We start from the raw sequence: 26,660 nt of genomic DNA on the forward strand, positions 1-26,660 counted from the left end.
GTAGCGCCCTTGCCCTTGGGACTCCCTAAGGTAGTTGCAAGTGAGGAAGAAGTAAGGAGAAGGTCTCAATAGGCCCAGAGGCAAGATCCTGAACTCTGTACACGATGCTGGGAGGGACTGTAATTCTGAGGAATGGCTTTCTTACTGGAACTGCTTTCCTAAGTATAAACATGAAGCCACAGCTTTAGGCATTAGGTTTTGAATTTTATCAAAATGTAATATCAAATGTGTTCTACGTACAGTCTTCAAAATAGACACATCTTTGAGTCACTTCATCCAGAACCATATGCGAAGGACACATAGGAACACATCCTTCCACTCTAAAAGAGAAAATAATTATTATTAACTATTCACATAACAGCATGTAGAGATGAAGGTAAAAAAAACCTGAGTAACAATTCTTAAGAGTCCAGTTGACCAAACACCTGAGTGGGCATACTTGCACTTAAATCTGGCTTAATCTGTACTGAAGTAATACTATTTAAAATGGTCTGTGGATTACAGCAGGAACCTCAGATTATTGTTCCAGTTTCTGTCATTAGTTCACATTGTAGCTGACGTAATTTGCCATCCTGCTGAGCTGAGCTAATTCATGAACGATGCAACATAACCTTTGACACAAAAAATATGCTTATCTAATGATGAATACTTCCATTTAGAACTGACAGAAAGCCTCTGCATGCTTGTACAAAATTGTGTTCCTTGTTTGTTTATACCAATGCTAATGGCCCATCAGAGCTCTTCTAAAAATTTGCCTTGCATGGAAAAACAAAAGGCAAGAACAGAAGTGACTGGAGAGGTAGTTTTATGGAAAGAATGGGATTAAGGCAACAGAATATTAAAGGTACGATTCTAGACCTCAGAAGTCAATGCCAATGCCCATTATTAATAATATAGTCCATGTCATCACTAGTATTCTTTATGCAGAATCTCTTTCATATGGAAAATTACATCACTGACTCTTGCAGTGGGTGCTTGGACAGTGTAAGCCCTGCTTATCATATCACTTCTACATTTCTACTTCTAAAGGTATGAATCTGGCTGCCTCCTCCATTACAATATAATTGTATTCCATAAAATTGGGAAAGTTCTTTTTATATTATGCAGTGAGGAAGGATAGGGAGTCTGCAACAAAATGCTTTTATTTGCCATGACTTGGATAAAGAAGAAATTATAAGAAAGGCTAGCTGAGGTAGCCCCCCTGGTTTAAAAGATTTATGAAGCATCGAGCAGGAGTGGGTGGGGGAGTTCAGATGTACTGGAATGGAAAGAGGGAGCTCCATCACATAGAAGACAAGGGTTATAGTTGGAAATGCAACTTGACTGGAACACTGCTTAACGCTTAGGTCATTTTGCCATCAGCATCTCACCTTCTTTCATACAGGTAATTCAGAATGAAAGCCCTATTGTAATATGGAGCTATATCTTTTTTCTTTTTCCAGTGGAAGGAGAAATTAAAAAACAGATAATTCCTCTATTCAGAATGTTTATTACAATCTATAAGGGGCTTGAGCCTCTTCTCATCCTGCACGCCAATTTCTCCCTCCCCCTTTTTCAAATGACACTCTTAGATTTCATGTCTCAGCTGCTCTCAGGTACAGATTTAATAGATGGACTCACAAGCCCTATTGGGGTATGCTGCTCACCTGTAAAGGCTGAGTTGAGAAAGCATGAATGAGCATGCGAAGCTCTGTGTCACTATACCCATCATCTTCCACAAACTGAAATCTGAAATGGGGAGTCTCTTCTACTTGTAGAGGTTCCCTACATGATTTAGAACCCTGAAAACCAGGCAGCAGTCTGACTTCTGCTTTCTTTAGACCCAGCCTCTCCCCGCTCTCTATAAGCTCCATTGCCATCAGCATTCCATACATCCTGGAAATTGCCAAACTGCTTTCAAAAACATTATTTTTCTCTTAATTTACAAAGTTGCATCCTTCTGTGTACCGGGGTAGTCATCCAAGCAGAGGAGGCTGGTCCATTGGCACTGTCCCACCAACCTCAGCCTGCCTTCAGCCAGTCCTCACCTGCTTGCCTTCTTACTTACACATCAAGTCCAGGGGTTGCACTGTCTGCCAGCTTCCTCATCCTTAGTCTCAATGTTGCCATTATATGACTTCGTGGGGAGGACAGGGGTGGGACTAGAATTAGCTCTGTCTGTTATTAACTCTGGCTCCACCTATTCTAAGCTCCTCTGCCTTCTGCCCTACCAGACCCAATGGGCACCAGCCAACACTGCATCCAAGTATGTAGAAACCACATTGTTCTCTTTAGATGGCCCTGTTTTGCTTCCAAATTGAGAGGCATTCCAACAGCTCAGGTTACAATTAGAGAGAATATTGTTAAGGTTATTAAAAATGTAGATACTTACTTTGGAACAGTCTGACAGTGTTCTGCCAAAGGATCTCTGCATGTTTTGAAACAAGGGCTTGTGCAAACATCATAGCGCCACTCACACGTTGTGTGGGCCAAAAACTTAAACTTATTATCTAGAAATAAAATTAAAACTTTTATTTTTATGTACACACACATACACACACTTGTTCTAGTTTCTCTTAGACCCTTATGCATAGAATGAGCATTCTTTACTGAATTTTGGTTATCTGAAACTCCTGTTTCTATTTGGAGTTGTTATTTAACCCTGTTTCTTAAGTAACCAATCCAATGTTTTTAATCCCCAATCTAATCAGAATATCATTCTCTCTTTGTCTTAGGCTGCCATCATTTATTAGCACAATTATTGGAAAACAATGTTTTCTTGAGGTAGGAGGCCAAAACTATTATAACTAATGTTATAACCTCCTATGGATACATCACTGTATAGATCTCCATTCCAGTGGTCCTTAAGGGTATACATCACTGTGAAGACCTACTGCACTGTCTGATGAATATTGATTACAAACATTGTGGTTTCAAGTGTTTCCCCAACAGAGGTATTTTTGTTGGCAACTGGATTGCTGTGATAATGGAGGGTCAGGTAAAGCAAGAGATGGGCTTTGACCTATCCTAGAAAAAACACTACATCCATTTATCTGTACCTCTGATTATTTAAAAAGCTTTCAGAATAACATATTGTAGAGTAGCACAATGTGCTGAGTGCTCTGCATCTAAATGTTATTCCTGTGATATTAAACAAACATTATGTAGTTATCTGAAATAGTAAACATAAGTGAAATGTAAGTTTACTCCATCCCCAATATGTATGGGATTTTAATTTTGAAGGTATCTATCTTTTACATGTGTATTTACAAATAATACATGTGTATTTACAAATTATTTAGAAATAATAAAGTTGTTTTTTTTAAAAAAAAAAACCTCACAAACTCCTATACGTACATGGAGTGGGGGTGAGAAGAGAGACATATTTTACAAGGCTTCAAGAGGCAATGATACAGTTGTCACCTGTGGAGAAGCCTAGCCCAACAAAGTTGCAATGACAGAACTGACTGATACTGTAATGCTCATTATGTTTTTATTTATTTATTTATTATTAAATTTTATTTATTATTAAATTTATTAGTCGCCCATCTGGCTGGTTATCCAGCCACTCTGGGTGACGTACAAAATAAACCGTACAAATACATTAAACATTAAAAATCTGAAGCAATAATAGTAAAACCTAGCCCACCCCAGAAGCCTGCCTAAATTACCATTATGTGGTATATTCAGCATCATAACAATGAAACCATGCAGAAATTAATACTGAAAGTAGCAGCTAAATTATAACCAACTTTTATACTAGTCTTTAAAGACAGAGGGAAACAGATATCAGCTTATATTTTTGATCAGGCACACCTCAGTCACACACTAACTACATTTGTTCTTCCATTTCTTTATTTAAAGTGATTTATACTTAATCCTTTAATAAATTTCCAGGTCAGCTTACAAAGAATCAAAATGACACTGAAAACCAATTTAAAAACATACAACATTTAATCAACACAATTCAGATGATCAACATCTGAACGACCTGGTGCGAGATGTAAGTGTTGTTGAACCGATTGGGAGCAGTGACCACAGTGCTATTAAATTAAACATACATGTAACTGGCCAATTGCCAAGAAAATCCAACACGGTCACATTTGACTTCAAAAGAGGAAACTTCACAAAAATGAGGGGATTGGTAAAAAGAAAGCTGAAAAACAAAGTCCAGAGGGTCACATCACTCGAAAATGCTTGGAAGTTGTTTAAAAACACTATATTAGAAGCTCAACTGGAGTGCATACCGCAGATCAGAAAAGGTACCGCCAGGGCCAAGAAGATGCCAGCATGGTTAACGAGCAAAGTCAAGGAAGCTCTTAGAGGCAAAAAGTCTTCCTTCAGAAAATGGAAGTCTTGTCCAAATGAAGAAAATAAAAAAGAACACAAACTCTGGCAAAAGAAATGCAAGAAGACAATAAGGGATGCTAAAAAAGAATTTGAGGAGCACATTGCTAAGAACATAAAAACCAACAACAAAAAATTCTATAAATACATTCAAAGCAGGAGACCATCTAGGGAGACAATTGGACCCTTGGATGATAAGGGAGTCAAAGGTGTACTAAAGAACGATAAGGAGATTGCAGAGAAGCTAAATGAATTCTTTGCATCTGTCTTCACAGTGGAAGATATAGGGCAGATCCCTGAACCTGAACTAACATTTGCAGGAAGGGATTCTGAGGAACTAAGACAAATAGTGGTAACGAGAGAGGAAGTTCTAAGCTTAATGGACAATATAAAAACTGACAAATCACCAGGCCCGGATGGCATCCACCCAAGAGTTCTCAAAGAACTCAAAGGTGAAATTGGTGATCTGCTAACTAAAATATGTAACTTGTCCCTCGGGTCCTCCTCCGTGCCTGAGGACTGGAAAGTGGCAAATGTAACGCCAATCTTCAAAAAGGGATCCAGAGGGGATCCTGGAAATTACAGGCCAGTTAGCTTAACTTCTGTCCCTGGAAAACTGGTAGAAAGTATTATTAAAGCTAGATTAACTAAGCACATAGAAGAACAAGCCTTGCTGAAGCAGAGCCAGCATGGCTTCTGCAAGGGAAAGTCCTGTCTCAGTAACCTATTAGAATTCTTTGAGAGTGTCAACAAGCATATAGATTGAGGTGATCCAGTGGACATAGTGTACTTAGACTTTCAAAAAGCGTTTGACAAGGTACCTCACCAAAGGCTTCTGAGGAAGCTTAGCAGTCATGGAATAAGAGGAGAGGTCCTCTTGTGGATAAGGAATTGGTTAAGAAGCAGAAAGCAGAGAGTAGGAATAAACGGACAGTTCTCCCAATGGAGGGCTGTAGAAAGTGGAGTCCCTCAAGGATCGGTATTGGGACCTGTACTTTTCAACTTGTTCATGAATGACCTAGAATTAGGAGTGAGCAGTGAAGTGGCCAAGTTTGCTGATGACACTAAATTGTTCAGGGTTGTTAAAACAAAAAGGGATTGCGAAGAGCTCCAAAAAGACCTCTCCAAACTGAGTGAATGGGCAGAAAAATGGCAAATTCAATTCAATATAAACAAGTGTAAAATTATGCATATTGGAGCAAAAAATCTGAATTTCACATATACGCTCATGGGGTCTGAACTGGCGGTGACCGACCAGGAGAGAGACCTCGGGGTTGTAGTGGACAGCATGATGAAAATGTCGACCCAGTGTGCGGCAGCTGTGAAAAAGGCAAATTCCATGCTAGCGATAATTAGGAAAGGTATTGAAAATAAAACAGCCGATATCATCATGCCGTTGTATAAATCTATGGTGCGGCCGCATTTGGAATACTGTGTACAGTTCTGGTCGCCTCATCTCAAAAAGGATATTATAGAGTTGGAAAAGGTTCAGAAGAGGGCAACCAGAATGATCAAGGGGATGGAGCGACTCCCTTACGAGGAAAGGTTGCAGCATTTGGGGCTTTTTAGTTTAGAGAAAAGGCGGGTCAGAGGAGACATGATAGAAGTGTATAAAATTATGCATGGCATTGAGAAAGTGGATAGAGAAAAGTTCTTCTCCCTCTCTCATAATACTAGAACTCGTGGACATTCAAAGAAGCTGAATGTTGGAAGATTCAGGACAGACAAAAGGAAGTACTTCTTTACTCAGCGCATAGTTAAACTATGGAATTTGCTCCCACAAGATGCAGTAATGGCCACCAGCTTGGATGGCTTTAAAAGAAGATTAGACAAATTCATGGAGGACAGGGCTATCAATGGCTACTAGCCATGATGGCTGTGCTCTGCCACCCTAGTCAGAGGCAGCATGCTTCTGAAAACCAGTTGCCGGAAGCCTCAGGAGGGGAGAGTGTTCTTGCACTCGGGTCCTGCTTGCGGGCTTCCCCCAGGCACCTGGTTGGCCACTGTGAGAACAGGATGCTGGACTAGATGGGCCACTGGCCTGATCCAGCAGGCTCTTCTTATGTTCTTATGTTAACATAAAAGCAGTCAGCAGAAATAAGACACATGAAGCAACATAAAAGGAATCAGCAGACATAAAACAGATCAGATCAAAATCTTGGGAAAGTTAAAAGTGGATTGTTTGGCATTTAAATAATACTAAAGGAGGTGCCTTGCAAGCTTCTCTGGAGAATTTTCCATAGCCAGTGTGCTACCATGGAGAAGGCCCTTTCTCTGGCATTCATTTTGTGCAGCTCCCATGCAGGGGGACCCAAACAATGGCCTCTTTCGAAGTTCATAATGACCTGGTTCTCATGAAACAGTAAGCCAAACTATGGCTTACTGAGATAACTCAGGGTGCTGGAGAGAAAATTGCAGCTGCTTTGCAGCTTCTTGGTCCTTTTTGATCTGAGATAAGCCAAATTTTGGCTTAGCATGTTATCTAAACCGGGATTCATGGTTAATGTCTCTTAGCATTAACCATGAGCTGCAGCCAAGGCTCTCTCTTTACTAATCATAAGCTATAGCCCAGCACAGCATGGCAGTAAAAAGGATCAGAAAGGAGTGAAGTAGCTCTGAGCTCTTCTCCAGGAGCCTGCACATGCACATCATCTTGGTAAGCCATGGTTCGGCTTACTATTTCATGCAATCCAGCTCAGGCACATGCTGAAACAAGTAGTACTTCAGGTTCCTGGACCCAAGCTGTGACAGATTTTAAATGTCAAAACCAGCACTTCAAATTGAGCCTGGAAATGTAGTGTGATTTAAAATACACACTAACACACACACACACAGAGTGAGTCTCAGTTAACAGAGCTTTTTTCCATAGGGAGATGTATGGATCCTTCAATGTCAGGTGACCATATGAGTTCACAGTTTCCCTATTGAGCAATCAGATCAATAACACAGAGCATGACTTCAAGCCAGGCTTGTTTTTATAAGGGTGTGAGGGTTATGCCACTGCATCCCATTCTGGAGCGGTTTCCTGGTCAAGCTGATGAAGTTCTTTTGAAAGTTTGTTTAAACTGTAATAGTCCCTATGTCATTTTAAACGTTGCCAAATTTGTAAGCATTGTTATTGACACAAAGGCTAATATGATTGCTGATTAGCAGTAACTGGTTTTGTAATGTTTGTTCAATTGTTCGTAATGGTTGCTTGATCAATAAAAATATAATAATAGTTAACAGCATTTCAGCTGTTTGGAATAATTAGAGGCAGCCCCACATTCACAGTAGCCTGTAGTCTGGTTCTCTCACATAACATTAAGCTGTGTTTTAACAAAGTATGAGTTAACTACAATTGTTAGCAATTCCTGGCTTGTTCCTCCATTATGACTTAGTATTTTGGTAAGCATCTAGGGCATTGTTGTCAGACATAAAGAAAGGTGCTGAGTTCACACATAACATCAAGCCATAGTTAAAACAAACCATGCTCTATAAGCCAACAACAAACCGTGTCTACAGATTGTGGTTTGTTGGCAGTAACAAACCACAGGTAAAATGTTAGGTGGGGTTCACACTTAATACTAACCCATGGCATAATAAACCATGATTTGAGCAAATAATGATCTCTCAGCTTAAGTCCATTTGTAAAATGTGGATAATACTGTTCAACCTTAGAAAGTGTTATGCAGGCGAATGAGATGGCACATTTTGTACATAGAAAGCAAAGCAGAAATCACATTGTAATGAATTATCTGCTCTATTCTGTTTAACAGTGATTTCTGAATACTTGGCTTCTTTTCTCCAGCAACTTAAATAAAAGGCATTTTAAACATCAATAAAAAGTATTAGATCATGGTAGGTGCAATTAAGCTTGCTAACCAATGTTTGGTTGGCTTTGGAGTAAGTTCTGTGCCATCAGCATTCTAGCTGTTGTCCAGCTAATTCATCACATGCAGCTCCCCAGAGTACCAGGGAGAATTGCTGGCTCCACAGCACCAGAGAGGGTGCTCAGCAGCGATCATGTTGATAGCCCTCTGCATCTCACCATTCCACAGTGAGACGAGAGCTCAACAGGATCACCTGTTCTGTCTAGCCATCATCATGATGGCTATGCTCTGCCTCCATAGGTAGAGACAGTATGCTTCCAAATACCAGTTGCTGGAAACTGCAGGAGAGGAGAATGCTCTTTGCACTCAGGTCCTTGGTTGGTCACCATGAGAACAGGATGCTGGACTAGATGGGCCACTGGCCTGATCTAGCAGGCTCTTGTGTTGTTATCCACTGAAAAGTCCCCCAGGGTATTAGGAATCCATCAGGATCTGTAAGTCTTTGGGGGTCAACCATCTTAATTGGTCTCCTACCCTTGCAGAAGGTATTTGCAGTGAGTCTAAACTTCACCAGGAAGTCACAGAATCTCCTCCATTTCCAGACCACCCTTTTCCCCACTTGGAGCATGCCCTGCTCTGTTAACTCTAACATAAGGAGTTCCCACCTTCTCACCCAACGTCCATGTCACACCACCTCCAAATCTACGCCAGAGGATTGAGGGTAACCCCAGAACAAATTTAGGGGGTGCAGCACAAGGGGAGATTGTTCTGTTCTGCAAGGAGAAATCCTTGCACTGATGGAATAATTGACTTAGTGCTATATTGAATACAATCCAATATTTCTATATTTCAATAGACAGGTGGGGTTTTTTTCAGATTTCAGAAAAAAATTAAATTTCTTTGTTGGAATCCACTTCACTGCCTTATATAAAATGCCAATAAAGTTACCATTTTCTAAAATAATTAGACAAAAGGTTACAAAAACAAATTTTATGTCCCTTCCATCTGAGTATTAATACGTGTATATTCTGGTGTTTTACATAGAGTACGTTTCCTAATCAAAATTATTATCAGAAAATTCTAGTTATATGATTTTATGCATTCCACAATCAGATATGCCTATGTAAATAATGCTTTGATCCAGACGGGAACTCTGGATCATTCAGGCTATATGACAGATAAATTTATTTATTTATTTATTTATTACATTTCTATACCGCCCCATAGTTGAAGCTCTCTGGGCGGTCTACACAATTAAAAACATTAAAAACAAATATACAAATTTAAAAACACACAAAACAATTTAAAAACACAATTTAAATTTTTTAAAAAACAATTTAAAACACATGCTAAAATTTTCAGCAAGAAGCAACCTTAATGACTGCAGAAAACATTGTGGGGCTTTTCGGCACCTCACAAGTCAGAGGCAGTTTCCTTACACACTCTGACATTGCACTTAACTGAAGCGGCTCACATGTCTGGCTGATCCAACACGGAGTTCCTTTGTGTTTGTCTCAGCTGGAAGGAATGTTTTCATATTACGAACACAGCAACTTAGGTTGCTGATACTATTTATTTATAGTATACAGCAATCCCAGCTGAGTTTCAAGTGCCTGTGAAAGAGCTTGCTTTCTTCACATGCAGTACATTTTAATTCCTGGAAGGTTTTCGCTCCAAATAGTTGCATGCTTTGGAGTGAGAGAGTGGGTGCTATATACAACATATAGTGGATCGACTATGGTATTTATATCTCTAAAAATTATAAAGTAATCCTCTGTGCAATCATATGAAAGGGCACTGTACACACATATACACACAAGAGATAAATTTTCTTTCCAATTCATATTTAGAACAGTCTCTCACATTACAACTTTTTTATACATAGGAATCTCCCTACAAGGAAAAAGTATCATGTAGCACAGTTCCTGGACGGTAACATTTCAGAGTGCCGGTATAGCATCTTTTGAGTGCTCCTCCTTCTACATGTGGAAAACTGACATGCCAAAGATAAGGGCATGCCAGCAAGTAATGGGCGAACTGCCCTTTAATCGATTTCTAATAACAATAAATGATAGAAATTAACATGTGGTGGGGTCATTTGGGCCATTATACATTAGGCACAGACCTCCCTTATCCAAACTTACTTTTGAGATGAGGGGAGGAGCATGGTGTTAGGGAAGCTTTGAGTGAAGCGTTCATTTTTAAGACATCTGTTGAGACTGGCAAGCATTGGAACCCAATGTGAACTACAATTTGCAGCTGTAAGTTTGGAGGGGAATGTCTAGCCCATTTGCTGGCAAATGATAATGGAAAACCTATAGAGATTAAACTCACATAGAAACAAACTTTTCTCTGTCATACTCTCATTGATGATAGCAATCTGCATTGGTTTCTTATACTTGTATAAATGCTGATATAGTTTTAGTTATAGATGTGCTTTAATTTCACAAAATTCAAATTTGACACCAGATTTCCTATTGATTTGCTTTTTTTGGTCCTCACACGTTAGGGTTTTTTTCTACTGGTTTTCTGTGGCTGGAGTGGATTTTTTTTAAAAAAAATCAACTCAAAAATATCAATATTAATATTCTTATTTTGAGGAAAATATTATTGCAAATAGCAAACACTGATCCCTTACAAAGCAATACCAAAAGGAAGTTCAACAGAGCAAAAATCGAAGTGGCACCAAAATGCAGATCCTATCCCTAGTTTTGGTTAAAATTTCATCTTTTCACTTAAGCTTTCTGTCAGGGTGGTGCTTGGTTGTAGTACTCATGCTTTGCATGAAGAAGATTCTAGGTTAAATCCAAGACATCTCATGTGAAAAAGATCTTAGGAAACAGGGCTAGGAAACATCTCTGTCTAAGATCTTGGAGAGCTACTGCGAGTCAGGTTTTACAAAACTTAGCTAGTTGAACTAATGGTCTGACTCGGTACAAGGCAGCTTTGTGAGATTATATGTACACTACACTAGATTTGATTTCTTCTGATAAATGCAATTTATTACTGCTTAGAAATGTGAATGAGTAAGCGGTATTTAAATGTCCTAAATAAATAAAACATGTAATCACATTACCCTAATAAGCTATATCTTGACTTTATTTTGCCTGCATTCATTTAATTCACAGCTGCACCAGCTCTGCACTTAACTCACAACAAAAAGAATGATGCGCTATTACTGACAAGTCAAGTTATGGCTTTGCACCAGACCAGGCATGTTTCTCTGTAAAAGATCAGTCATGACATTTGAAAGAAACCTAATGCATTCTGGTCACATTCTTAATGTTTTAAATTGTCTTAGTATCTTAAGTGTATGTTTCATGGTTTTAATGTTATGAATAGTTTAATTCTATTTTAATTGTATATTTTTGTATGTTTTTTACCTATGTGTAGTTTTTATTTGTAAGCCGCCCTGAGTTCCAGTTTTGGAAAACGGGTGGGGTAAAAATAAAGAGTAGTAATAATAATAATAATAATAAAGTTTAGTCACCATTTGTTTTCTATCAAGTGAACAGCAAAATCCTTACTTGATTAGGGAATGATGCTCTGTATGACAATCGTGGTGATTCATATGACAAACAACTCTACAATCACAGCTGTATCACTGCATAAATGTATTTATTTTGGAAAGCATATACTATAGTAATATGTAAAATTTTAAAATCAATATGTTGTCAAATAATAAATCTAAAACAATTCACTCCAATCCAGTGAGGGCAAGTTGTACAAAGGAACTGGTTTCTGTGTATGGAAGCCTTCCAGATGAGGCCCCTCTATATAAAAGATCAATCAAGGAAGGTTAAAAATACCTAGCATACAGAACCTAAGGCTTGGTGCTGTGTGCCTTTTGCTGCAAAACAAATGCATGATGCTGCCAATGGTTACGGCACATGAAAACCCTATTTAAAAGATGTATCATTAACTTAGCTTGTAGGCTCAGTTCAATGATTTAAAAAACCATGTCAGTTTATGAGCATAATTAAAGCTATCTCATGTTCAATCAAGCTCCAAAAAGCCAGGAAATTGGAAGCTAAAGCAGATGCCTTAGCAGATGTGCCCCATGATCAGTAACGATATTCTACAATGTCACAAATTGTGCTGGCTTTCAAAATACACTCCATGCACCCACGCTTTCCTTTGGTCTTTAAGGCCAATCCACATGGTGAAAATGAAGTGCCTGTAACCAGCAAAGATGTCCCATAATGTTCTGATCCTGTACTGCCTTATGAATCACCCAAGTCTTACTATACTGATAGAGCAGTAGTTCCCAAACCTTTTCCCCTTTGGACCACTTGAAAATTGCTAAGGGTCCTGGCAGATCAATGAATGATTTTTTCCCCTGCCTGTTGTAGCAGTTGTAAAGTGCTGTGCTAGTTGCTGCATGATTTTTAATTGTATTTTTATTGCTTCATTTATTAGATTGTATTGTTACTGTATTACAATTTTTACTCCATAGAACTCTACAGAATTCAAATTCTAAGTTTTCTTCACAAACATGCCGTGGACCAGAGCTTGGAAAAGTTACTTTTTTGAACTACAACTCCCATCAGCCCCAACCAGCATGGCCCCTGGATTGGGCTGATGGGAGTTGTAGTTCAAAAAAGTAACTTTTCCAAGCTCTGCCGTGGACCACCTGAATGAAGCTCACGGGCCACAGTTTGGGAACCTCTATGCTAGAGGAATCCTCCTGTGAGTTGGCCCATGTCTGTGTGCTGCTTACATCAGGAGTTGACAGGGTTGGTTAAACAGCTGGAGATGGGGATCTCCTCTGATGCAGAAGGATGACAGTGATACTATTGCTAATGGTTTGGGGTGTGATGCATACAGCTGTGCTTTGTAGCACCACTGTCATTGTAATGAAAAATATCCAAGGAAGATTTATAGATTTTTAAAAGCAACAGGAAAAAGTGCATCTTGGCAGCATAGGAATGGGTTGCGTGTGTGTGTTGTTGTGGAGTATGTGTGTGTGTATTCAATTGTGAAATGGGCACATGTGCCAAGGTTTGTTCTTGGCTACAGCTCATGGTTAGTAAGGAGAGAGCTTAATTACAAGTCCCAGTTTGGATGGCATACTAAGCCAAACCTTGGCTTAGCTCAGCGCAGCAGAAAAAAGACCAGGAGGAGAAAAGCAGCTGCAGACCCCTGTCCAGGACCTCCCCACCCCCTGCAGCCTTGCTAACCCATAGTTTGGCTTACTGTGTCATGCAAGCCAGCATACTGTATTCTAAGTCTCATCAAATTACAGATATATCTACATTAGGGGAAGGGGAATTAAACAGCTAAATAGGGACAAAGGCTGCACATCAACTATTCAATAATAATAATAATTTTATCTCTCTCACTTGCGTTGACAAAAGGAAAACTGAATTGAAACAAAATACTATGATATTCCATAAATTATGTTCTCATACACAAATATATTAATTTATTAAATTTATTTTTTAAATAAATAGAAATAACATCATTAAAATGTTCATTTTCTTTAGTATTTTTCCTTTATTTAAAATAGAAGAAATCTGTAACATAAATGATACAAGTGTACAGGATGGGAGAAGGATATACACATCACAAGCCTACTCTGGAGTAAATCCTGTTGAGATCCATGGAACATACTCCCACAAGTGTGTATAAGACTGCATCTTTACGAGGGAGTAAACCCCATTGAACTCAAATGGAATTTAATCCTGTGTTGATGTGTACAGATTTGCACTGTAAATATAAGAACATGAGAAGAGCCCTGATATATCAGGCCAAAAATGTATCTAGTCCAGCATTCCATTTTCAAAGTGGCCAAGAAGATGCCTATGAGATGCCTGCAAGCAGGACCTGAATGCAATAGCGCTCTCCTCTCTTGCAATTCCCAGCATCAAATACTGCTTCCAACAGTGGAGACAGAACATAGCCATTGTGGTTAGTAGTGATTGATACCCTTATCCTCCATTAATTTGTCTACTTTTCTTTCAAAGCCATCTAAGTTGGTGGTCATTACTATATCTTATGGAAGCAAATTGCATCGTTCAACTGTGCGCTGTGTGAAGAAGTACTTTTCTTTTGACTGTTCTGAATCTTCCAAGATTCAGCTTAATACTTCAACCTTTCTGTGCAATATAAAAACAAAGAGTTTTATGGCACATAAAGACTAACAAGTTTATGACGGCATCAGCTTTCATGAACTACAGTACACTTCATCAGATGTAGTCTATGAAAGCTTATACCATAATACATTTATTAGTCTTTGAGGTGCCACAAGACTGCTTTTTCTGCCATAGACAAGTAACATGCCTACTCCTTTGGAAACTGCATAATGTAGGTTTTTCTTCTTCATTTCAGTTTTCCTCCTGCAAAAATCAGAAGAATAACATTGCCTATTTCTCATGAATATTCTGACATGAATTCTTATAATTTTTATTAATTAAAAAACATAATGGTAACAAAAGCCTGTAGCACAGATCAATGCTTTGCCACTACTAGGTGTCTTGTAATGAATAGTTCAAGCACTACAGTATAATGCTCTTTACTGTATCCTTATTAGAAATGTGCATACATCATATAAATGCTTTCCTCGTGAATAACCTGTGTGCTTTTTGTTTTGGCTAATTATGCACAAAACACAGATTTGAAGAAATGGAAATAACAGTCCAAATAGTTGCTGGAATGTTGCAGTCACACACTAATAGAAATCTCCAGAGAACTGCGCCATTATCCTGTTGTCAGCATCAGTTATAGTATAGTGAAGGTGTTCTGTCACTACGATATGCACATTGGTACATTTATTGCTATCAAGTTGGGAATCTTCACATGATCTTTGGCAAACAATTATCTACTGTAAGGATTCTTTGGTCTTTAAAAGTATTTTAGATATGCTTCAGAGACCATCAAGACTACTCATGAAGACATTTTTTTACCTAGGGGATTTAAAGGAGCTATACTACTCCCAGTATTTATTTTCAGGAATAGCAGTTCTCCGTTGGAAAAGTTCTGATCTAATATGCAAAGCATTTATGATAGTCAGCAGGAAACCCAATCTGCCTTTGCCTCTGCACTCTAGAACTGGTGTAACTTTTCCATTAACTTAAACAAATGCTGCTGTATTTTTAGACCATGTAATTACCCTGCATCAGCAAGTTGGGCCTTGTGAAAGAACACTGGAGAAAGATTCAAGCCCTATGTTTCTTTGCTCATAAAACTCTGAAACCCAAATCCTCGGATGTGGTGATTAATGGAATGCCTTGTGATCATTTGATATGATCCCACTTGCTGAGGTAAATTGTTTTAGTTTTCCACTGGCATAGATAGAATTCTTTGGCATGACTGGAAGGCAAAGACTTCACACTTTAAAAAAGTTATACAATTCAACACTACACCAGTAGAGATGTCTACTACAGATCTTAACCTCTTCTTTTCCCTCTTAAAAATAAAAGGCTACAACATTTTTGTTATATTGAAACTCAGGTGCCTGTTTGCAATGGTTTATAACCTGAGCTTCATATATTCTGCTGTTCAAATTTCCAACATCACCATGATTAAAGGAATTTGTCAGGAGGCAGCAAGCATTTGGCAATGACAAATTCTGTCATTTTTGTGAAGTTGAAGTGTGCCAGCCAACAGCTGCATTGGGGTCTCATCTTAGCCCCCAAACATAAGCAGTTTCACAATGTCACTATTAACACTTTAAATCAATGGCTTAATAACAGGAAACTCTGCAGAGCGTGCAGTTGGTTCTTTCTGTCATGAAAATCAATGCGCTGGTAACTGTACTAGTAGCCTAAATGAAACTTCTTTTTTACAATGTTTTACCATTTGCTTATAATTTTTTTAGTTACATTAATACAGGGATGGGGAACCTTTGGCCCTCCAGATGCTGCTAAGCTATGACTCCCATCAGCCCCAGCATGTACAGTCAATAGCAAGGGATGATCTGGAGGGCCAAAGGTTCCCCACACTTTCATTGCTGTTGTTGTTATGTACCTTCAAGTCAATTATGACTTATGGCGACCCTATGAATCAGTGACCTCCAAGAGCATCTGTCATGAACCACCCCGTTCAGATCTTGCAAGTTCACGTCTGTGGCTTCCTTTATGGAATCAATCCATCTCTTGTTTGGCCTTCCTCTTTCTCTACTCCCTTCTGTTTTTCCCAGCATTATGGTCTTTTCTAGTGTCTTCTCATGGTGTGTCCAAAGTATGATAATCTCAGTTTCATCATTTTAGCTTCTAGTGACAATTCTGGTTTAATTTGTTCTAACACCCAATCATTGGTCTTTTTCTCAGTCCATGGTATGAGCAAAGCTCTCCTCCAACACCACATTTCAAATAAGTTGATTTTTCTCTTATCCACTTATTTCACTTTCCAACTTTCACATCCATACATAGAAATTGTGAATACCATGGTCTGAATGATCCTGACTTTGGTCTTCAGTGACACATCTTTGCATTTGAGGACCTTTTCTAGTTCTCTCATACCTGTCCTCCCCAGTCCTAGCCTTCTTCTGATTTCTTGACTATTGTCTCCATTTTGGTTAATGACTGTAATCGTAATCGACTTGAAGGAACATAACAACAACAACAAACCTCTTCCCTTTCTAAATCCAGCGTGGACGTCTGGCATTTCTCGCTCCATATATGGTAAGAGCCTTTGTTGTTGACTCTTGAGCATTACTTTATGCATGGGATATTAAGGCAATAGTTCAATAATTACTGCATTCCCTGGGATCCCCTTTCTTTGGAATTGGGATATATATTCAACACTTCCAGTCTGTGGGCCATTGTTTTCTTTTCCATATTTGTTGACAAATTTTCGTCAAAATTTGGACAGATCCAGTCTCAGTAGCTTGTAGTAACTCTATTTGTATGCCATCTGTTCCTGGTGATTTGTTTCTTCCAAGTATTTTAAGAGCAGCTTTTACCTCACATTCTAAAATTTCTGGTTCTTCATCATATGGTTCCTCCGTGAATGAATCTGTCATCCTGGCATCTCTTTAGTTCTTCAGTGTATTGCTTCCATCTTCCCTTTATTTCATCTCTGTCAGTCAGTGTGTTCCCCTGTTGATTATTTAACATCCCTACTCTTGGTTTAAATTTCCCTTTCATTTCTCTAATCTTTTGGAATAGGGCTCTCGTTCTTCCCTTTTTGTTGTCCTCTTCTATTTCTATACAGTAACTATTGTAACAGTTCTCTTTGTCCCTACGTACTAGTCGCTGTGTTGTTGCATTTAGGGTTCTGACAGTGTTTCTATCTCCTTTTGCTTTTGCTTTCCTTCTCTCTTTAACCATTTTAAGAGTTTCTTCAGTCATCCATTGAGGCCTTTCTCTCTTTTTAACTAGAGGTACAGTCTTTTTGCATTCTTCTCTGATAACATCTCTGACTTCATTCCATAGTTCTTCTGGTTCTCTGTCAACTAACTTTAAAGCCTCAAACCTGTTCCTTATTTGATCTTTATATTCTTCTGGGATGTTATTTAAATTGTATTTTGGCAATATGATTGCTTTGTTCTTCTTCTTTAGCTTTACTCTGATTTTCGATACGACCAGTTCATGATCTGTACCGCAGTCTGCTCCTGGTCTTGTTTTTGCAGAAAGTATGGAACTTCTCCATTTTCTGTTACCAATTATATAATCAATTTGATTCCTATATTGACCATCTGGTGATGTCCACGTGTACAGTCGTCTTCTTGGTTGCTCAAAATATGTGTTTGCAAGAAACAAATCATTGGCTTCACAAAATTCAATAAGTTTTTCTCCTGCTTCATTTCTGTCTCCTAAGCCCTATTTCCCCACAATTCCTAGTTCTTCTCTGTTCCCTACTTTTGCATTCCAGTCATATCTGCTTTTGATGTGTGATCAATTTCCTCCTGTACTTCTGCGTAAAATCTCTCCATTTCTTCTTCTGCGTTTGATGTTGGAGCATAGACTTGGATGATGGTTATGTTAATCGGTTTCTCGTTTAATCTCATTGATATAACTCGCTCAGACCTTGCGTTATAGCTCCTAATTGCTTTTGCTACATCACTTCTCATTATTAAAGCAACCCCGTTTCCTCTTGATTTCTCATTTCCTTCATTTTGTAGTTGCCTGATTGAAAATGTCCCTTTCCCGTTCATTTTAATTCACTCACGCAAAGTATTGTAATGTTGATATGTTCCATTTCTTGCTTGACAATTTCTAACTTTCCCTGGTTCATGCTTCTCACATTCCATGTTCCTATTGTGTGCATCGTACAACTCCAGACTCTCCTTTCACATCTGTGCGCATCAGCCTCTGGGCTTCGTTTTAGCTTTGTCCCAGCTGCGTCATTAGTCACAGCGCTACTCGTACTTGTCCTTTGTTCTTCCCCAGTAGCTCGGTGAGTGCCATCTGACCTGGGGTCTCATCTTCCAGCACTATCTCGTGTTGCATTTTGGATACTCTGTTCATATGGTTTTCGCGGTAAAAGGTATTCAGAGGTGGTTTACCATTGCCTTCCTCTGAGTTTGGATGCATGTTAGTCTGGTGTCTCAGCTTTGACCATTCTGCCTTGGGTGCCCCTGCTAGGAGTCTAGCGTCTTGGTCTAGACTCCTGATGGCATTGCTCTGTTTCTTCAACACTCTCAAACCCCCTCACCACGTTAAGGCAGGGCCGGTTCTAAAGCGCAGCCAGGTGGGGCACTGGCCCGAGGGCCCCTGGGGCTACAGGGGCCCCTCTGCTCCCCTTCCACAACTCACAGCAGGATCGCTGCCACAGATCACATGGTGAGAGCTTCGGAGCTCCACCATTCCCTTGCTTAACCTACCTTGTCTTGAGGTTGCTCATGCAGTGCTGCCCTTAACAAAGATGGCGGCTGAGGTTTCCCTAAGGGGCTGAAGTCTCTGCCGCCATCTTGGCTGATGGCACGCATGCATGCGCACCCCTGCCATGAACCAAGATGGCAGCAGAGGCTTCAGCCCCATAGGGAAACCTCGGCCACCATCTTTGTTAAGGGCAGCGCTGTGTGTGCAACCGCAGAACTGACAAAGGTAGGTTAAGCAAGGGATGGCGGGGTGTGCAATCTGCAGCAGCGATCCTGCCACAAATCACAGAAGGGGAGCCCCGAGTCCTGGGGCAGGGTTGTGCCCAAGGGCCCCAGCATGTCTGGGGCCAGCCCTGAGTTAAGGTGTGCATCCTAAAGGGGGACCCTTTCATTAGTATGAACAAATACCCTACAGGGTTGGCTCAATAAATGCTAAACTGTCTGAATTGGACTCCAGATTATTTGTAATAGCTGTAGATGTACTTAAAGTATCTGCTTGTTCTATTGTGATGGGTACTTTCAATGTGTTCAGTCTGAGAATGTGGACAAGAACTTTACAAGTTTGGGGACAACTATATGCATGCTTGTGTCTTGCCTTTCCTGGTTAAAAGCTTCCAGAGGGAAGGTACAATCCAACTCCAAGTAATCTTGGATGTTATGGACCTATTTCAGTCAGATTTGCAACCCAATTTTGGGGCTGAAGATATTTTGGCAGATGTCCTACACTAGAAACAAGACATCTTTAAGTGGCTCTTCATACTATCAACCATGGTATCCTTCCAGATTGCCTACCATGTCTGTGACCAGGTGGCACTGTCTGCACTGGTTCTGATCCTACACTGAAGTTAAGTCTTAGAAAGAGATGCATGATGTGGGGGACTGTAGTTTAATTCTTTGGCCATTGGCCATCTTATCCTCAATGCTATTTAACATCTACATGCAGCCTCTGGGAGAGATCATCCCAAGTTTTAGTGTAAGCAGCAGGGTGTCATCAATATGTAGATTATACCCAATTCTACTTTGCATTTCCATCAGGGAAGGCACTGAAGACTCTTAGCTGGTTCTGAAGGCTGTTATGGGTTGGATGTAGGCTAACAAGCTGAGACTTTATCCAGAAAAGACAGAATTGCTATTTACTGCTTAGTGGGCCTGGTCCTACTTCATGTGGGAGTATCTCCTTTGTGATGGCAGTCTAATGGAAAGAGATCAAGACCATCGTCTGCAATGAGAAGCAGGGTGCAGTCCTAACTCGCACCACTAACAGGGCTTTGCTGAGTGGCAGAGCCACCACCACATGTCCAGCCCTTCTATTCACAGCAACCATAGCGGGAGGGGGGATTAAACTCAATGCCATCATGTGGCTTGGGATCAATTGGATCCTGGACAGGCTCAGCTCCATCCCCTCCCTGCCTTCAGAACACCGTTTTGCAGATTTCTGCTGTTTGCCACTAGCAGGCCTCCTGCCTGAACAGTTGGGGGCCAGTAGGAGGATAGCTGAACCACAGCTGGATGGAAGGACACCTTCACTTAATCCAACACACACAAACACCAGCTCGGCATAAAAGAGGTTTGGATTGTTCTGCCACTTAATCTACATAATAAATGATGGATTTAGGCAGAAAACCTTTCTATTATTTCCCCACAGAAAGAGCACCTGATAACAATTATGAAGGGGGATTTTTTTTAAAGAAGATGTTGATCTTATGAATGACATTTTAGGAATGGGTTAAGTAATGCATGAGTGACCAAACTGAGATTCCAAAATGGAATACACTGGACCAATCGAGACTCCCTAACAATGAAACTCTCACCAACTGCTAATCAGCAGGTCTTCCCAATGAATACAAAATGCCCACAAGAGCAATTCCTCGAACTATTCAGCAGCATTAAAAATTCCAAGCAGGACAAGCAATACAGTGACAGAGTCTACAAGGTCCATTCTTATAACTAAGGATTGGTCAGAATCTAAATTAGGCTACAGGACCAATAACTATTTTTCATAACTATGGATAGGTTCAATGTTTGAATGGCTAGCTTTCATATCTAAATTAAATTAGAATTTTGATTCTCAAGCCATCATGTTGATGCAGCATTAATCCATTCCAATTAAAAATATCTATAATAATATTTTCTTATTACAAGAGTTGCATGGTGCAACTGCACCATCCTGAACTGCTGGAAAAGTGCAATAGCCTAGGTATTTTGCTGTACCCATACAAAATTGCACTGGTACAAAGTCCTTTGCCTCCAATTCTGTCTGCTTCTTGTCTTCCATGGTGAACCACATTATAAGCAGCCATAAGCTGTCATGTCATTTATGTTGCCATCCCATTAACATTTCATATTATAATTAGGTATTGATAGAGATTTATAGATTTTAAAAAAATGTTTACTTGCATATGCTAAATGTTATTTTAAAAAGTGCATTCTTCCTGAGAATTGTCTGGCAGTTCATAATTTTGGTGCTTGTACACTGATAATGCCAAGCGCATGCAACTTATTGCATTGTACAGCCTACTGAGTATTGTTATTTCCAGCACTATCCATAGCAGAGAGTCACTTGAAAATGCAAATCTCCCTCTTCCAAAAGAAACACACCCAGGAAAAAGAATATGTTTTATATTGGGACAGGTGATAGCAACCACATCAGTCAAGAGGTAATGAAAACTAACCCAAACAAAAAGCAGCTTATCTGGGTCTGGTTATGCATTTCACAACAATGAATGGGAGTTTCAGTGACAGTAATGGGTTAACATTAAAGAACTTTAGTGCATGTGCCTACAAAACAGCTGGTTATGAACCCCTGGTCTGCATGCACAGGATCTCTGCACAAGATCCCATTTTGCATTTCAATCAGAAGAATGGGGGAGGGAAGTGGTGCTTGATTTGTAATATAATTGAGCATTTTATTACAAGCTGGGCAGATTTGTATTCTGAACCAGGTAAAATTAGGGGCGCATTTTAGACTAAAGAAGCATCACACTAGTAAGCACCTCAGCACAGGGATGTTGCATTGTTTAATTGATAATAGTTAATCATGCATTTGACTTATTTGTTTGTTTGTTTATTTATTATTTGATTTATATACCACCCTTCCTCCCAGCAGGAGCCCAGGGTGGCAAACAAAAGCACTAAAAACACATCAAAACATCATAAAAACAGACCTTAAAATACATTAAAACAAAACAATTTTAAAAACATTTCTTAAAAAGCTTTAAAAACATATTTTTAAAAAACATACTGTTTTTAAAAAAAACATATTAAAAGTAATTGGTACAATTGGTACTTCCAAAAAAGAAGCATATAAAAATAAGGCAAAATCAAGTTTGAAAATGTAGCCACTACAATTCATATGCACGTACTTACCTTCAAGTTTAAAAAGTGTAGAGAGTCTGAATGCCTCAGAATGATGATATTTAACAATATTCACAGAAGAAGCTGAAATGTGAATGAAGGCGCCTAGCACTGCAAATGACTCAAAGGAGCTGTATCCTGAAAGCCATGTGTTTTTGTGGATGGCAAAAGTTGATCTGTTCTGAAAATGCTCACTTCTTTCATACTTAGAAAGAACCAAAGTATTATTGGAAGCTAAATGAAGAAAATAATTTGGTCGGTCAGCTGCTTCAAATGAAACCAGGTTTGGATCTGAAAAACAAATAATAGTAACAAAATATTATTACCTGAGCTGAGCAGTGTTTATAAACTACATTTTAACTAGTACTATACTTTTTATAGCAAAGCCAGATTCTGCCAGGCTCAATGTAGCCCAAAACTACCTATCTTGCTATATATAACACTATCTCAACCCTCTTTAGGCAATATCGATTTGGAGAGAGGGCAAGAGCGGTAAAAGGAATTGCAGGGATGCCTATTTACCCTATACTCAAAGTTGCACAGCTCCTCCTGCCCCTGCAATCACTATGTCTGGACATCGCTTAAGAAGCAGTGAGACAGTTTGACATGTTGAGGTTCCCTGCATGATTCAGAACTTTGGTGATCAGGACATTAACATGTGCAAGGAGCCTCCACATGTACAGCAGGCAAGAAGTTATTCCCAACATGGAACCATGGGACTTTGGGGACAGGGCTAAATACTAGGGCAGTGCATAGGCTGAGTGTACTGTGAATAAGGAGGCAAACTAGGATGACTCAGGCCAGGGTAGTCTTTCATATTACTGAGTTGGATAGCACCATTAATGAGGTGTGTAGAGGTGGAGTGCTCAACCTTCCAAATAGCCCAGTTGCCTTGGTTTTTTCCCATAAAGTTAAATGCACAGCTTTCCCACCCTGACCCCTTTTCTTTTCTGAGAAACAAAACCAAGCAGACTGGGAAAACACTCAGAGCTCGAAAGGTGAGGTGGTGGGGAAATCTTTTGTTTTCATGGAAAGTCATAGCTTTTAATCACAGTGAATTATTTCCTCATTGCATTCCAATCACAATGATTTGGGGGAGGGATATTGAGGTAAACACATGGGTAGTCATTATCCTCTGAGTTTGGCTGTGAGAGCAGGGTGAAAGCAGCAGAGTAAGACTAGTGGGCTGACCTGATTCTTTCCAAATCATTCTTTTTCTTAACTATTAAAAAGCATAGCACTGTCTCTCTCTCTCCCCCCACCCCTTTATGGAGAATACTTCCAGGAAGGGAGTGGGGCAGTGAAAAAAACCATTTTCATATTTTTATAACAAAAGTTAAGTCGCTTAGCATGATAAAAATGGCACCTATTTGTCTGAACTTTGGCAGGTTTCTTACCCAGGGGAACCTCCATCATGTGCCAAGTTTTCAAACTGATTGCCTCTGCCCACAAAAAAACTAGGGTAGGGAATGTGATTTCTATTTTCCTAATCTGCCCTTGTGGGAGAAAACTGGCAGGCTTCATCCTCCTCTGAAGGGGTGATCATGTCTGCAATTTGCATCTAACTCTGGTAGAAAATAAAAAATAGACGTTTCTCTTTTAAAAAAAAAAGGTTCCCAACATTAAAGCTTCTAGGTGGTTCTGCCTAAAATTTGGCAGGCTTAATTCACTCTGGAGTGTAGCTTCTTTGCCTAAAAATTTCATCCATTTCAGATTTAACAGATCAGATTCAGACCTGAATAATAAATCAAATCAGAACACAGAGCAGATCCAAAACAGATCAGGCTGCTTCCAAGTGCTACAAATGCAAGGCATTGTGGTTACTGTACACCCCTACTAAATACATGGGATGGTAGTCAATGCTAGTCCTACTCAGAGTAGACCCAGTGACATTAATAGACATGACTAACGGAGCAATCCTGTTTGGAGGAGGCTGGCAGCAAGTAGCCAGCAGGAGGGTCTGCCTCATCCCATGTCCAATCAAGAGCTCCAGGGAGACGAGCACCTTGGCTGTGCCGGCAGAAGGAAAGGACATGCATGTTTCCTTCTCCCACCCGTTTCCCCAGCATATCATCTCCTGGGACTGGGGACTACAGGACAGAGCCGAACAGGGGCAGGATGCAGTGGAAGCCCCCCTCCCCTAGGTTCTACTCATGACACACCCCTGAAATGTCCCTTTTGGTGGCCTTTCTCCAGCTCCCCTTGCACTGGTCTCAGCTGAGGCAGCTGTGCCCTGGCAGTGGACAATTTCCCCAGCTGCGCCCCAGTGCTGCACCAACACCCTGTCTCCTCTGCCGGGGATGCGCCACATCCTGTATCCCCTCAGCCCAGCCCAGGTAAACACCAGGAGGAGGATTGTGCTCTAACTAGGCTCATTAATTTCAGTGGATCTACTCTGAGTAGCTGACTAAAATCCATGACCCCACATCTCCTTTCAGGCGAGTAATGCCTAAAGAAGTCTATTGCAAATAGAATCACATACACAGAGAAATTTCTGAAACTACAGACTGAGAAATTTCAAAGCACTACCTTCTGCATATAACATTTTAATTCCATAAAACAAATTTCATTTAACAAGTTGTATTTTTCATCAAACTCTCTCTCTCATCCTCCCCAATGCCTAGCAAACATCTCCCACCAAATCATTATTCCCAAAAATATCAAGAAAACAAAATATAAAATTTGCACTACATGATCTTGTTTTCCAGTTTCTCCCTCATCAATTGGCTACCCTGTCCCAGAAAACAATGTTAAATGCCAAGAACAGACAATTCTATGTGCGAGTCATGTTTTTCTTCTGGAATTTTCAGCAGGTCTCCTAAAAACAGTCACACTGACAGTAGATTTAATTGTAGGGTAAAGTAATGCTCACTAAAAAGGTGACATAACTGATACCCAAATGAGCATCTGTTGTTCCAAATATTGTTTCATTGTACACTGTGTTATTCTGCTTAAAATACCCATAAAACTACTGTAAAATCAACTGTCCCCGTCAGGGCTGGATGGCGTTTCTTTAGAAAACCTGCAGATAGAACAAATAATCCATGTTAAACAGATGTTGTGTGATACACTGTTCATTACTCTGGAACAATGTCTAATTTTCCAAGATGACAACATTTATTTATTGGATGAATTTCACAAAAGGAACTGGTATTTTCTTCCAGACATGCAGTAGCTAGAAAACTAGCAATACCTGCTTAAACTGCCAATAGCTAATCCTCATTATAATTTCATCAAGTTTCAATAAACATTGGTGAACTCAAGACGCCATTTCAGACAACTCCTCCCCTTATCAAGTCCATGCACATGAAAGAGAGTGAGAATGACCACCTAGCAAGCCTGCCCTGCTTGAAGGCATTCTGGGACATCCACACAAAAGCTAGTAGTCAACTAATGTGTCCCATCAGTGCAAAGATTTCCACTTGTTAGAGATGGGCGAGAATTCAGCTGATTTTTCAATGGTCCACATATTCTCCATCTTTATGGAGTGATCCTGTTTGCTCCCAACTTCAGTGGCTTTCCCCCTCGAATATTTCCTCAAATATTTTGTTCTTTTATTGTTTTTACTCCCAGCACTGTTACACACACACATTCTCTCTCTCACTCACTCTCTCTCTCTCACACTCACTCACTCACACTCACTCACTCACTCTCTCCCCCCCACCCCCCACCACTAGAATACAAACGCCAAGTCTCACCCACATTGACTCTAGAAGGAAGGGGGGCACTGAAAGCTACTTTTCTCTTTTCCTTTCCAAAAGAAAAACAGCCAGTGCTTGCTTGCTTGCTAAGGTGAAAACTGACCAGCCTTAGTCATAGCAGAGAAGGAGGACGAAGCAGCGAAACTGCTTTCCTTTCCTTTATCTTTTGGCAAAATATTTATATTTTCTTTCTTTCAAAATATTGATATTTTCTTTCATTTATCATTTTTCCTATCAGTATTTTGAAAGAAAATATCAATATTAATATCAATATTTTTGGAGAAGGGAAAAATCAGACTGGTAAAAGCAGCTGATAGTGGACAAAGAACAAACTCAAATCAATACTGCCTGGTAGATGGACAGAATGCTTTTGAAGTGGCACCAGCTCCCATCCCTACCACTTGTGCAACAGGACTTCCCCCTTTCCTCCCCTGTGCATGCTCTGCACCCTTCCCAAATCTGCACCAATGAGTTGGGGGAACTGTTAAAATAGAAATATCTGTGCTGATGGGACTTTTACTTAGTGCTCCAATGGATACAACCCAAACCCATAATATTCAGATACAGCTTATGTATGTAAACACACATAAGCTAATTTCATGCATTTAATTTCCCAGATAAAATCCAGTAATAAGGTAGGGATAAATTGCTCTGGAATCTATTTTACAACTTTGGACAGAATCCAGTTTGGCTTTTGGACTT

The 26,660-nt window shown here is 39.8% G+C and overlaps 1 protein-coding gene across 12 annotated transcripts in view; it reads right to left on the minus strand.

The window, feature by feature from the left end:
• OTOG (otogelin) overlaps positions 1–26,660 on the minus strand; it is a 208,398-nt gene that overhangs the window by 76,495 nt on the left and 105,243 nt on the right. For all 12 annotated transcript variants that reach the window (XM_061610232.1, XM_061610233.1, XM_061610231.1 and 9 more), the window contains 3 exons: positions 22,270–22,548; positions 2,372–2,489; positions 241–320 (listed from right to left, as the gene is read on the minus strand). In XM_061610232.1, the coding sequence (XP_061466216.1) occupies positions 241–320; positions 2,372–2,489; positions 22,270–22,548 (477 nt within the window). The remainder of the gene's footprint in view (positions 1–240; positions 321–2,371; positions 2,490–22,269; positions 22,549–26,660) is intronic.

The sequence above is a fragment of the Rhineura floridana genome, chromosome 2 (assembly GCF_030035675.1).
Source record: "Rhineura floridana isolate rRhiFlo1 chromosome 2, rRhiFlo1.hap2, whole genome shotgun sequence".
In the NCBI taxonomy this organism is placed as follows: Eukaryota; Metazoa; Chordata; class Lepidosauria; order Squamata; family Rhineuridae; genus Rhineura; species Rhineura floridana.